This window comes from Buceros rhinoceros, unplaced genomic scaffold (assembly GCF_000710305.1).
Source record: "Buceros rhinoceros silvestris isolate BGI_N320 unplaced genomic scaffold, ASM71030v1 scaffold6321, whole genome shotgun sequence".
NCBI classification, from domain to species: domain Eukaryota; kingdom Metazoa; phylum Chordata; class Aves; order Bucerotiformes; family Bucerotidae; genus Buceros; species Buceros rhinoceros.
In genome coordinates this window covers 235,711-248,040 of record NW_010392584.1, presented here as the reverse complement: position 1 = coordinate 248,040, position 12,330 = coordinate 235,711, and the positions used below count along the sequence as shown (strand labels likewise).

Below are 12,330 nucleotides of genomic sequence, written 5' to 3'. Positions count from 1 at the left end.
TGGGCGGGTGGGGCAAGGAAGAGAAGAGTTTGGGGTTGGGGAATTGTAGTTCTTTTGTTTGTAATTATTATCTGCATTCCCTGCTTCACAAATCAAGTCTTCTCTGAGCTCAGTTTCTTTCTCCATGCTTTTGCAAGTCATAATTCTATGTATCATGCATGAAAAGTCTTTCCACCAGAATTTTTCGTAAATTCAGCAATCCAAATATTGTCTCCAATTCTGTTTTTAAAAAGTGTGTGTGTGTATAGAGAGGCGCACAGATATACGAAGATCAGTTGTGAGAGAAAATGTGAATCTGCACAGAAAGTCCTGATATCTTGAATAAATGTATACTGACTTTTCTGTTTAATAGCTGCAGGCAGGGGGCAAGGGTGCTCTTTAAAAGAGCTTAGTGAAACCGCTTGATCATGGTGAATTACAAATATGAAAGCTAATGCCTGTTAACTGTAAATTGAGCCCTTTGACTGGAAGTGCTTTTCTACCTGCAGACTCTGGCAAAAGAGCATCGGATGAAACTTCTGCATCAACAACAGGAAGTGGCAGGTCTCTCTAAACAGCTGGAACACGTCATGAATTTTTCCAAATGGGCAGTTTCCAGTGGGAGCAGCACAGCTCTACTGTACAGTAAACGCTTGGTAAGGTTAGGAAGATAGTTCTCTCCATTTACTTAAAGACTACAGTAAAGGCAGATATGTACACTTACGCTTGTGAATAATGCTAGGGAATTAGACTTCTTAATGACTTTCTACTAATTGGAATATTTGTATATATTTTTTCATGGTTTTCTCTTAAATACAGAATTTTTCTAATAATTTAGCTCTCCAGTCATGATTCTCTCCTGCTACACTACGTAGAAATCTTGTAGATCTGCAGAAGCAGGAACAACTCCTTTTCTCTGGGGTGAAAACCATGAAGCCATGAAACACTGGGAAAAATGTTATGTGTCCTACATCATAATTGAGGTCCTTTTCAGTACCTGTTACGGCTTCTGAGTTTGGAGAAACATGGTATTTATATGCTGTAGTCTGATATCCAGCATTTTAATGTAAAAAATAATGTATCGCTATGTTCTGTCTGACTCATCTTGCATTACAGTCTTCAAAAATTAATGGAAATGAAGCTGAGGCTTTTGCTTGTCCATACAAGCAGTTATGAAGCTAAATGTTTCAATGCTATGAAGACATTTAATTAAGATCTGAGGACATGCGGTCTCACTAAGCTGACTTCTCATGATGAACAGAAATCTTAAAAGACCTGAAATAAAAAACCAAACCAAAAGCTGACCATGATTTGTCCAAGGGTTACTAGATTGTATTAGCCTGATGACAGAAACCTGTGGCAATGTTGTGAAAAGAGGCTAGATTCCTTTTTTCCAATTCCTATAACTGGATCACAGAGTGTTTTCTTTATTTCCTCATTTCTTAGCTGAGAACCTCCTGGGAGGTACTGTGGGATTGTTTGTTTTTTGGTGTTGTTGTTTTATGGGTTTGGGGGTTTTTTGTTTGTTTGTTTTTGGAGGGGGTTTTTTGCCCATTAAAATGCTGCAGGCTATAGCAGATAGTAGAATATTACTTGGTTTTATGAACTTACTTCAAATAGTTAAATCCATTTGGCCTGCCTTATACTACCTTAGCAAGTCATATTTTTTAACTGAAGAGAGAAAAAGGACATCAAACTGAGTCATGTTGTTTGTAATTGCTTAATGATGCCACAAAGACACCTGCTATGTAGGAAAACAAGTTATGCTGCAGACGGCTTAATCTTATAAACATTATGCAGTTGAAGAAAAAGACCATCTAGCCTATAAAGCCTGAGCAAATGAGAAATATTTTTCAAAAGAAAAGCTGAGCTTTATTCTGCTGAAAGTTGGTGTTATTTGGCAGTTGAGTAGCTAATTTGTCTGTGGACATCTGGAAAATCTGTTCCTGAACAGTCATTCATAGAGGAGCACGTGAGACTTCTGCTCCAGCATATCCAGCCACTTGAAACTAGGCGGGAGGAATGCCCAGCAGAGTTAAATGCAGTGACAGCTAGGAGGCAATGTCTGTACCTGAGGGAAGCAGCACACCCAGCAGTTTGCAGGAAAACATCAGTTTCCCAGCCTGGTCTTCTAGCATGAACAAAACTTTGGTAACTACCACTGTTAGTATAGTCATGAGTTTATCTACAATACGTATGTGTCCACAACAGGAGGAATATATGGAGCAAACTATGACAAGAACTGTGTGCACCCAGTATTTGTGACTAGAATTCCTGTAGCGTGATATGCTTGATTCTGGTAGTTTACACAGAAATGTGTAACAGAAGAACAGAAAAACTATATTCAAAATAGTAATGCGCTTATAAATTTTCCATGGTTGTTAAAATAACTTAAGTCTTGCTAAACATTTTTTGTATCTGATCTAAAACTCATCTGCCTAACATTGAAGGAAAAAACTTGAAAACTGGATGCTATTATAAAACTCCTATGTAAAAGATAACTACTATAATTTTAAAGAGGTAAGATGATTTTGCCAAGTATGTCTCTTAACTTTCCCAGGAAATTATCTATTATTCAAGAAAAATAAGTGTTGATCTCTTTAAAGTACTTTGTGTATTTGCTGTGTGTTATTCTAAAATTAGTACTTGTGTTAACATTTCTAGTGATACAACTACAAGAAAATATTTTCATTCTAGGAACTGGATAAATACTGAGCATTTGATACAGTGTTCTGCTTGCGGAATGTAATCATAGTGTGATCCTTCCAAGGTGTTGGGAGAGTCTGAAAATATGCTTGAATCTGAGAGTTTTCAAAGGCAAAGTTTATAAAATCTGTTCATTTATTACAAAGGAAAACTCCCTGTCGTGATACTTGTTGCCAAAAGGATGGAATACTTTTCTTTGAAAGAAAAATGAATGGACTACCCTACGTTTGGGGGAGCTGTGGGGAAACAACATGGTTACGTGATTCTGTACTTGATTTGCAAGTAGTTCAAGTCATTGCATGTAATGACCAAGTTTGTGGAAGGATATTTATTTCCACAGGAGAGAAGAATTAATTTTTTTAGGCTTTTAGTTGATTGCTTTTTAAAACTACTTTAGGAATAAGGGAAAGATGTTAAGTATACCTGTTTTATTTGTAGCTCGGACAAATTTCTCTGTCTTTAACCTCAGTTCTCTAGGGGCTTGTTCAGGGATTTTTTGTTGGTGATTTTGGGGTTGAGATTATTTGTTTGTTTTGTAGAGGCTTTTTATGGTGCTTGGATACAAGGCTCTGGCCCCAGAGAAAAAAAATCTTCTTTTGTTCCTCTTCTAGATTACATATCGACTACGGTATCTTCTCCGAGCAAGGTGCGATGCGTCACCAGTGACTAACAATACCATCCAGTTTCACTGTGATCCTAGCTTCTGGGCTCAAAATATTTTCAATCTAGGTATGATGGTTTTCTCACACTCTTTGGTGTCTTGATTTGAAAGTAGCTTACTTTTTGTGAAGATAAATAGCCTCTGTGCTATTAATTTCTTGGTTCACTGTTCCAGTAGGTCCGAAGGATCCCGGGGTGGCTAAAATCACAGACTTGCACACAAACAGACACACAAGTGTAACAGAGTTTATTTTATCCAAAAACAGACTAAACATGGAGTTACATAAAACACAGACAGTTAGAATTTAGGCTTCCAAAGTATTACAACTAGAATTACTGCTACTATGATTAAGACAACTAGCGATGCACCCTGTGGGCATTCGAGGGCAGAATAAGTGTTCCCTTCTGTCCAAGAGCAATTCATCATGATGAATTAAGGGGAGAAAGGGAAAGGAGAAGTTACCTTGGTTCATATACATACCGACCCTAGGCTAACAATTGATGTCCGAAATCCACAGCGTCCCCACTATGGATTGTTTTAGAGGTGAGGCATCGGTAGTTAACGGACCCTTGTGGGCATCCCCGCAGAGGCAATGTGGTCCTCATCGTGCCATGCAGCTACCTCGTCTCTGTGCCCAAACAGCACTGCCTTTATAGCAGGGGTTAAAGCTGCCCCTCACATAACATACAGCCAGTACGCATGTGTGGATGGCCCCAAACTCCACCTTCCAATTACATAATCTGTACCTTCGCTCATTCCTCCTGTGGCCATGCAGCTACCTCGTCTCTGTGCCCAAACAGCACTGCCTTTATAGCAGGGGTTAAAGCTGCCCCTCACATAACATACAGCCAGTACGCATGTGTGGATGGCCCCAAACTCCACCTTCCAATTACATAATCTGTACCTTCGCTCATGCCCAGTATCACTACTGGCGTTTTGCTGTTTGGATGTTGTTTGACTTCATCTTTACTCTTCTTCCTCGATCAGAGGTTCAAGAATGTGGGAAAACTCACTGTTGTGGCAACGCCTTTCCTTTTCCCATCTCTTGGCATCTGATCACAAGGCCCGTGATTATGAGCTCATCATGGGAGAGTCCGCTTGGTTGCAACTAGTCCGCTACTCCCACTGTCCCACTTCTCCTGAAAAAGCTTGCTATCTATTGTTTATTGCAAAGCTTCCAAAACTCCCACTGCCCGGCGGTTTCTTGCAAAGCAACATGTTCCATCTCGGACCAAACTGTTTAAAGGGGCTGTCTGTCACATTTACTTTGTTAGATTTTTTTTTTTTTTTTTCCCTTACCTATAGAAAACATTTAAAGTGTATTGTATGGAAAAAGTATTATTTATGAATACTTACAGGAAAGTATTAACAAACTTGCATTGCTTGAATGGTGTGTGTGATCGTGAAAATAGCAGCTTTCAGTTCCCTGTGCAAAACACATGCCTTCTGGCTTCTGAAACAAGGAACATAATCTTCACGTGCTAAGAAAGGATTCCAGCAGTCAGTCTCATTCTGCATCTTCCACTCCTTTTTTCTAGTTCAATCCCACTTTCCAAGCTGAAACCTATAGCAAGAGTATAACGTGTTTAAGAACCCTCTTTGCTCCCTTGTCATGCTGAACAATAAGCCTTGGAGAACTGAGCTGAAGAGGAGGGGAGAATGCCAAAGAAAAATAGAAGAACAGAGAGGAGAACACTACTTTTTGACAATTGTCTGGCTTTTAGATTGTCTTTCATGAAGTTGTAGGGTGGAATTCAGGAGAAAGCATGTTTTTAACAAAGTTGCAAATATACTTCATCTTCATTATCCTAATAGATTTTGATCTAGTCTCCAAACTCATCTTTACACTTTTTTTTTTTTTTTTTTTTTTTTTTTTTTTTTTTTTTTTTTTACAGCTGTAAGTTGCTAGGGTTTTATGGTACTGGTGTATCCCAGAATCTGGAAGTTTTGCAGGTATCCTGCTTGTGTGATTGCCTGGAAGACTGAGTTTAATGGAGATAAGCATCCTGGGAACTCATCAGCTTAGGAGCAGTAATTAAAGCTTAGAAGTCTGTTCACGATTTTGACTGCTGTCATGCTTCCTTTCTCTCTTCACCGTTGGCTTGATGGGCATTTTTGTTTTTCTGTCATGTTCAGAAATGCTGTGTGAGGTACCTGTGGGACCTTTTCTGCCTTTCTTCAGAAAGTGCAGTCAGCTTTACAAATATACAGAGGGGTGCAAATGTATGTTTCGCTACAAAGTCAGAGGAAGAAAGTGTTATGGCAGTGATTTAAGAAGAAGAAGCTTCTTTCCCCACACTCCAGGCCACTGGATGGTAGCAGGGAAACTCTTCAAGTTTGCCTTCTTTGTAAATAATTTTCTTTGGGAAAGGAATCAAAAGTGGATTTCTTGTTTCCAGAAATGAACTGTGAACTGGCAAAGCTGTATGGTGATAACTGTGAACTGCTGCAAAACTGGGATGGTGTTTGTCAAGAGGGTGTTTTTTCTTGTGTTTGGTTTTGGGGCTCTTTTTTAATTATTATTTGTTTACTTAATGAGCTGCTGAAATACATTCCCTTAAGTTCAGAAAAGTGCTACAGTAGAAATGGCACCTATATAGATCAGAACAGGAGTCCTTGTAACATCTTGTGTATTTAAGTGATAGATAAAATCAGATGATGTTTATCTATCTGGTTTCAGAATTCGGAACCTTGACGCTGTTCAATTTCTGTAGATAAACCATATTTAAGAACCACTGATGAAAAAATAAAATAAACTCTGAGTAAAGAAAAAAGTTACTTTAGGAATGGCTTAAATTCTAGTCAGGCTGCACATTGCTGACGGTGTGATAGCATCTGTATGCTTAACAGGACAGCTCTCTTAGATTTCAGAATGTATTTAAGAAAACCAACATTTCAAGTGTTTTAATTGCACAAATTGTATGATAACTCATGGTTTTATAGAATAATGGAAGGGAATAATTCTCTGTGGTACCTTTGGGTAAGTAGCTATACTGCAGATGTTGAGTCTGGAAAGACTTTTGAAAATGTAATTAGACTTGGAGAGAACAGAATAAAAGTGCAATTTGGGTTTGATGGTTAATTGTAGGGCAGTCAATACCATTCTTTCTCAAGGTAATTCCTTTTCTAGAGAAAGAAAATAAAGCAGGTCTATTTGACTGCAGTGAAATATTTCATGCAGCCATATATGGGAAGCAGTATTATTCATTTGCATTTTTTTCTGCTCTGTTTTTGGGAAACATTGACTAGACCTGTTACAGGCTTAATAAGGCTATTAGGCAATAGGTTGGTAGGTTTCTTCCATTTTGTTTAGCAGATTTAATATTTTTGCTAGTGGCTGGTGTGGTAGAATCATAATTAAAATGTATGCAACACCAAAATTACCAATCGACAATATGAAAATAGTGTAGTTGATGTTGGCTTTCTGCCCTGCTGTGCACTGCTGTGTGTTGTCTGACCGAGACTCCCTCTGTGCCTGTGTCTAGTTAGGGGACTAGAAGGATGCTACCAGCATAGCTTCTCAGCTCTTGGGGTGAAAAAGAGAAATATAAAATGCAGGAAGTTTCCTCCTCCTTTAGATAATCTGCACCAAAAGGAGCCAGGCTAGACTGCACATGATCCACAAAGACTGACAGATGTGAGAAGTGTCAGAGAGCAATTTCAAGTCCTGCTGTAACAGGGGTTGTCAAGCTGTCGTGTGGTGTACCCGTGTCATGAGGTGAACACTCCTGGGAAGCTGCCTTAAATCTTTGGGAGACTAGGGAGGGCCAGGTGTCTATCTCCCAGCTGTATTGAAAAGCTGGTGTGCAGCCTTCCACACCTCATTGGAATTTTTTAACTCTCTGTCTGAGTCTGTAATGTCCCCTACTTCACCCTGTTTTAAACAAAGAAAGTGTCTTTGTCTTTTCCTGTACAAACAGTGTGCTATTCCTTGAATCAAATCAAACTCTATTCTAACTGGGATTCATATTTCTTGGATGAGGTAACCAGCAGTTTACATGCGAGTTTCATGTAATCAGACCATATATCTCTTCAGATAAAATCTCTTACCCAGCATTAATTTCTGTAAGTTGAATCAGGATAATCTTTCTCATAGAAACTTCTCCTTTGCTCTTCTGGAGAGGCCAAGAGACCTTCCTAAGAGAATCCACCATATAGAGGAAGCTGCAGCACAAGACAGTTTGCTATAAAATGCAACAATTTTTTTTCAGGGAAACAAACAAAATAAATGGAGTCCTCTGTCTCATGTTTATATGTTCTTTACATTACAATAATGAATGGTGATCACATGGTATAGAAGGAACTAATTTTTGAAAAATTGCTTTCTGCTAGCTGCAGTACTTTGGTATTTATTTTATTTATTTTGTTTAAACTAGGTTCTTTGGTGATTGAAGATAAAGAAACTCCACCACATATACCCAAGAGCCCTGGAATGGAAACAAACTTACAGCCACCAGGCAGCTTACCTTCAAATCAGCTGTCCAAGTTCCCAACGCAGATAAGCTTAGCTCAGCTCCGACTCCAGCACATGCAGCAACAGCTCATGGCTCAGAGGCAGCAAGCTCAACGCAAAGCAGGTCCAGTGAGCTTACCCAATCCAAGAATGCCAGGAGCCATGCAGCAACCTCCTGCTTCTCATCAGGTAAGTTATGACTATTTCCAGAGAAGACTGTTTTTTCCATGGCACTGAAGGAGAAAGGAAAGATAGGTAAGAAAAGAGAAAGAAATTAAGTCTAGGTACATAGCTTCAGATAAATTCATCTTTAGCACGTGGCTGTGTAAATGGGTTAGGGAACATTTTCTTTACTCGGAACTGAATGGGCATTTTAAACTTGTCTGGAAAAATGCGTGGTAGCATTCAGCCTATTTTTATTCATAAAAAGAATAACCATATGGTATCCAACCATATATAGTGCTGAGCTACATATTTTGTATTTTTGCCAAATGATTAAAAAGTGAGTCTGTCATTAACGTTTTTCCAAGGCTTTTTTGCATAAAACCCTCCCACGTAACTTTCAAAGTTGGAAAGAAATACTCTCACTAGCTCTTGTGATGTATCTGCATGTGTTATGTCAGAATAATTAAAACCCATCTAGTAGGTTGTGCTTTTAACATTGAAAATCAGCATGTTGTGCGATCATTAAGATAGATGGTGTGGTACTATTTGTTTGAGTCTAATTTGTTAAGAGTTTCAGAAGTTTAAAAGGGCCATTTGGTGAAAATTTCTGGAATATTGAATAGAATTTAGCTAACTTACAGAATTGTTTGTTTGTTTGTTTTCATGCAGGCACCTCCGCGCCTGATTCATTTTCAGAATCATAGCCCCAAGAGCAATGGTGCAGCTCTTCCTGCACAACAGATGAGATTTCCCCAAAATCAGAACCTACCACGGCAAGCAATAAAGCCCAACCCACTGCAAATGGCATTCTTGGCACAGCAAGCTATAAAACAGGTAGAATTCCTTTCTCTTTTCTCTTGCCGTGTGGAAGTAAAACATCAAATGCACTTTATATCTTCTTACTTCTATATTGTGTTTCTAGAATGCTTTTCAATTAGATCAGAGACTGCATTTTTCTCTACGATAAGATACCCAGTTTTCTTAATGAGGTAACTGTCAAGTTTCTTTCGTTTTGACAGTTCTAAGCAGCTGAAGCATTAAGGGAGTGAGCCACTGTGTGTGCTGTGTAGGTGTTTCATTCTCTTCTTTGCCATTACTGTGATTTCTGGCCACTTACGCAAAACTTAATGTGGCTGTGGGCTGCCCTCTACGATCAGTGAATAGAAAATCCCACCATTTATCTTGATGTTAGTGACTTCACTAGGAACCAGGTGAAAGCTTGACTGAAAAGCTATGGCTGCCACCATTCTCCAGAGTATGCCAAATCTGAACTTTTACAAATGAGGAGAGAAAAGAAAGTCCACAGTTGTGGGACCTTCGCTGAGTAAGACTGATCAATACCCAGCTAATCAGCAATTGGAACTGGGGCAGAAGCAAAACCATCATGTTTTCTGGATGTTCAGGAAGGCAAATCTTGAGCGTAAAATAAAAAGCATATTAACACATGAGTTGTTTGGTATGTGGAAGGAAAGAGAACATCATGTCATTAGAGGTAAGCAGGGAAGAATCAAATCAATCTGATCTCTGACCTGAGAAGTGGAGTAATAACATTCATGTCTGCAACGCTTATGATGTCAGAGAACTAATTACAACTAAATTGAAAAAAGCCGTACAGCATCTAAGAGAACCTGTAGTAACAAAAACTAAGCCACTTCCATTCTGTGTTTCTGAAGGTTGGCCCGTCTGCATGTCATTCTTTCAGGCGTTTTCATTATCTAATAACGTCTTTCTGAACTAGAAACCAATAAATAGAATAAGGGACTAAAAAGGAATTGAGCAGAGTCAAATTTTGCCTGGAGTTGCCGTGAAATTTCATTAAAGTTGTTGAAAACTGCATGTATCTAATCGAGAAATAAATTTAGTCTGACTTGATTGTGCACTTCACATCATGTTGTTAAACATGATCCAGTCAGCATTTCAATGTTTTAATTGTCTCTATGTCGTTATGGGAAGTACAACATCAAATACTTGATAGCGTCCAAGTGACACTGCAGCTATTTACTGAATAAAGCACTGGAGCAGTTGTGCATTCAGCCTATGATCTGTAATGCTTTTATTTCACTAAAATTGTTACACTTCTCCCACAACACTGTCAATACCGCATGAAATATTAATAGACACTTAGCATAAAGATATAGCTGTGAATTTAAGAGTTCACTTTCATTTCTTCTATTTATGGTTTTCAACTACTTGTCATCTTCCCTTGTCATGTAAGATTGGTTCTTGAAATTAGGTAACTTCAGACTATATCAGGATTTTATGTTTGAATTCAGCTTCCTGAACTAAGCTGCTTGTTTAGCTGCTGAGTTAGAACCAGTATATGGAGTAGATGTAATCTGCTAAAAAAAAAATAATGCTGGATTGTGGATTAATATCTTTTCTTATTAGTGGCAGATCGGTAGCGGACAGACTTCAACGGCCCTTTCAACTGCAAGCAGCACATCATCTACACCATCCAGCCCCACAATAACTAGTGCTGTCGGATGCGATGGGAAGACGTACGGTCCACCCGTGATAGATCTGAGTTCTCCAGTGGGTAGCTCCTACAATCTACCATCTCTTCCTGATGTAAGTGTAACATAAGAGCAATGCCTATGGATTCTACCTTGAAGTAAATCTTAATGTCTATGAAAAGTAGAAACCTTTTAGACTGAAATTCTTGCTCTGTTTGTCAAAATGAGACAGTTCGAGAAAACAACAATGCAGGATTGCCTGGCAATATTCAGAACTGTTGTGGGAGACAGCTGTTAGGATACCTAAGAAAAATAACTTTGCAGGTTGTAATTGTAATTGGACTTGTTTTATTTGGATGCTGCATATTTTTCCCCCACGCCCCATAATGATAATAACAAAAATTAGTTAGTTTACTTTTTGTTTACCAGTGTCCATAGATAGCTCTGGTTTCCTTATGGTATTTCTGGTAAATTTTTAACATCTTTAAAATATATTTTGAATTCATTGAAAGGACTATGTTGGTAGGTAATAATTTTTGGTATACTGGTTATATTTCTTATATCCTTTCCTTTTGGTACTTCTTTTCTTCGTGTATCCTCTAACATGCCTGTGAGCTGGTGATAGGAGCATCATAAGATCATCTTAAGCTTTCAAACTTCTCTTTCATAGTTTCTGCTGATTGGTATGTGTTTGTCAGAGGTCCATGTTAACACTGTTGAGTTTTAGTTGACTTTATTCTTTCAAGTAACTGCCAAGCCCATTTTTGAGGTCTGAGGTTTGTAGATACATGAAATGTGATGGTTTTTTGGCCATAACTTGCTGTTACTCCCTGTTTCTCTGACCTGTCTTTTGTTCTCACCAATAAACTCACAGATACGTGTTTTATTTTTTAAATACGGTTCATAGAATACATCACAGTACCGGTCAGGCTTAGAAGGTGAATTACACAACATGATCTTAAAACTGCAGTCATTGAGACATTTTAGCACAGTGATTTTTGTGCACAGTATTATGAAGTCTTCTGTGTGGTTCAGTTTATGCTATTAAGGTACATGGCCCAGATCACTGTAAATATACTGATCGAGCAGAGGCTTCTGAATCCACTTCAGATAATTCTAACAGAAATTTCTAAACAGAAATTTCAGTGGTTAATGCAGTTGATACCAGTGGATTTGTGAGGTGTCCGGGTAATTGAGAAAAAAACTTGATACCAAGGTGACCTATTTTCTTATCAAACATGATCTTATGTATTGCGTAAGACCTTACATTTCTGATGGTCATTTCTCTTTATCAAGCCAGAACGTGTAATTTTGCAGAAAGTTAGAATGATAAATTGGGAGCCCCTAAAACAGAGTTCAGTTGTCTGGCCTAGGCTGGGAAGAGAAAAACATTTCAGAAAACTGAAAGAACAAGTGTTGGTTTGCTGTTTGCATTTTAGGACAGTATGTATGGCCTCTGCCCAGAAGGTATGTGGGACAGATGGAATTGAGTGACCTTTGAGGCTCTTCTAGTCCTGTTAAAAAAAACAGTGGTTTAATGGGTAGTTTGTGTATTGCTTATTATCTTCTTTAGAGTGTGTAACTTAAGCATGTCAAAAGAAGGTGTGGAGATAAAAATTCATCTCTTACTCCAGTTGTGAAAGCTACCTGTTTGACATAAACCTTCTCTGCAGCTGATGGCGAAAAATCTGCTCTTACAGAATCATCTGATCTTAAAACAAAGCACTGTCTGGATTTGGCCATTTCTTTTCTTTTTAGAGAATATAAGATGACTTGTTTTAAAGTAGCCACTTCACTTTTTGGGTGCCTAAAGTTAGGTGAAATACATTTTGGTCTTCACCTTCAAAAAACAATATGGCAGAGGCATGGGGTGGATTTTCGGTTTTGGGCTTGGTTTTGGGTTTTTTTTTGGG

The 12,330-nt window shown here is 38.4% G+C and overlaps 1 protein-coding gene across 1 annotated transcript in view; it reads left to right on the top strand.

The window, feature by feature from the left end:
• Positions 1-488: 488 nt before the first annotated feature.
• TRIM24 (tripartite motif containing 24) overlaps positions 489-12,330 on the top strand; it is a gene marked incomplete at its 5' end in the record, with an annotated part of 23,319 nt that continues 11,477 nt past the window's right edge. The window contains 5 exons of the mRNA XM_010144552.1: positions 489-635; positions 3,297-3,414; positions 7,723-7,988; positions 8,634-8,798; positions 10,353-10,532. Coding sequence (XP_010142854.1) covers positions 489-635; positions 3,297-3,414; positions 7,723-7,988; positions 8,634-8,798; positions 10,353-10,532 — 876 coding nt within the window. The remainder of the gene's footprint in view (positions 636-3,296; positions 3,415-7,722; positions 7,989-8,633; positions 8,799-10,352; positions 10,533-12,330) is intronic.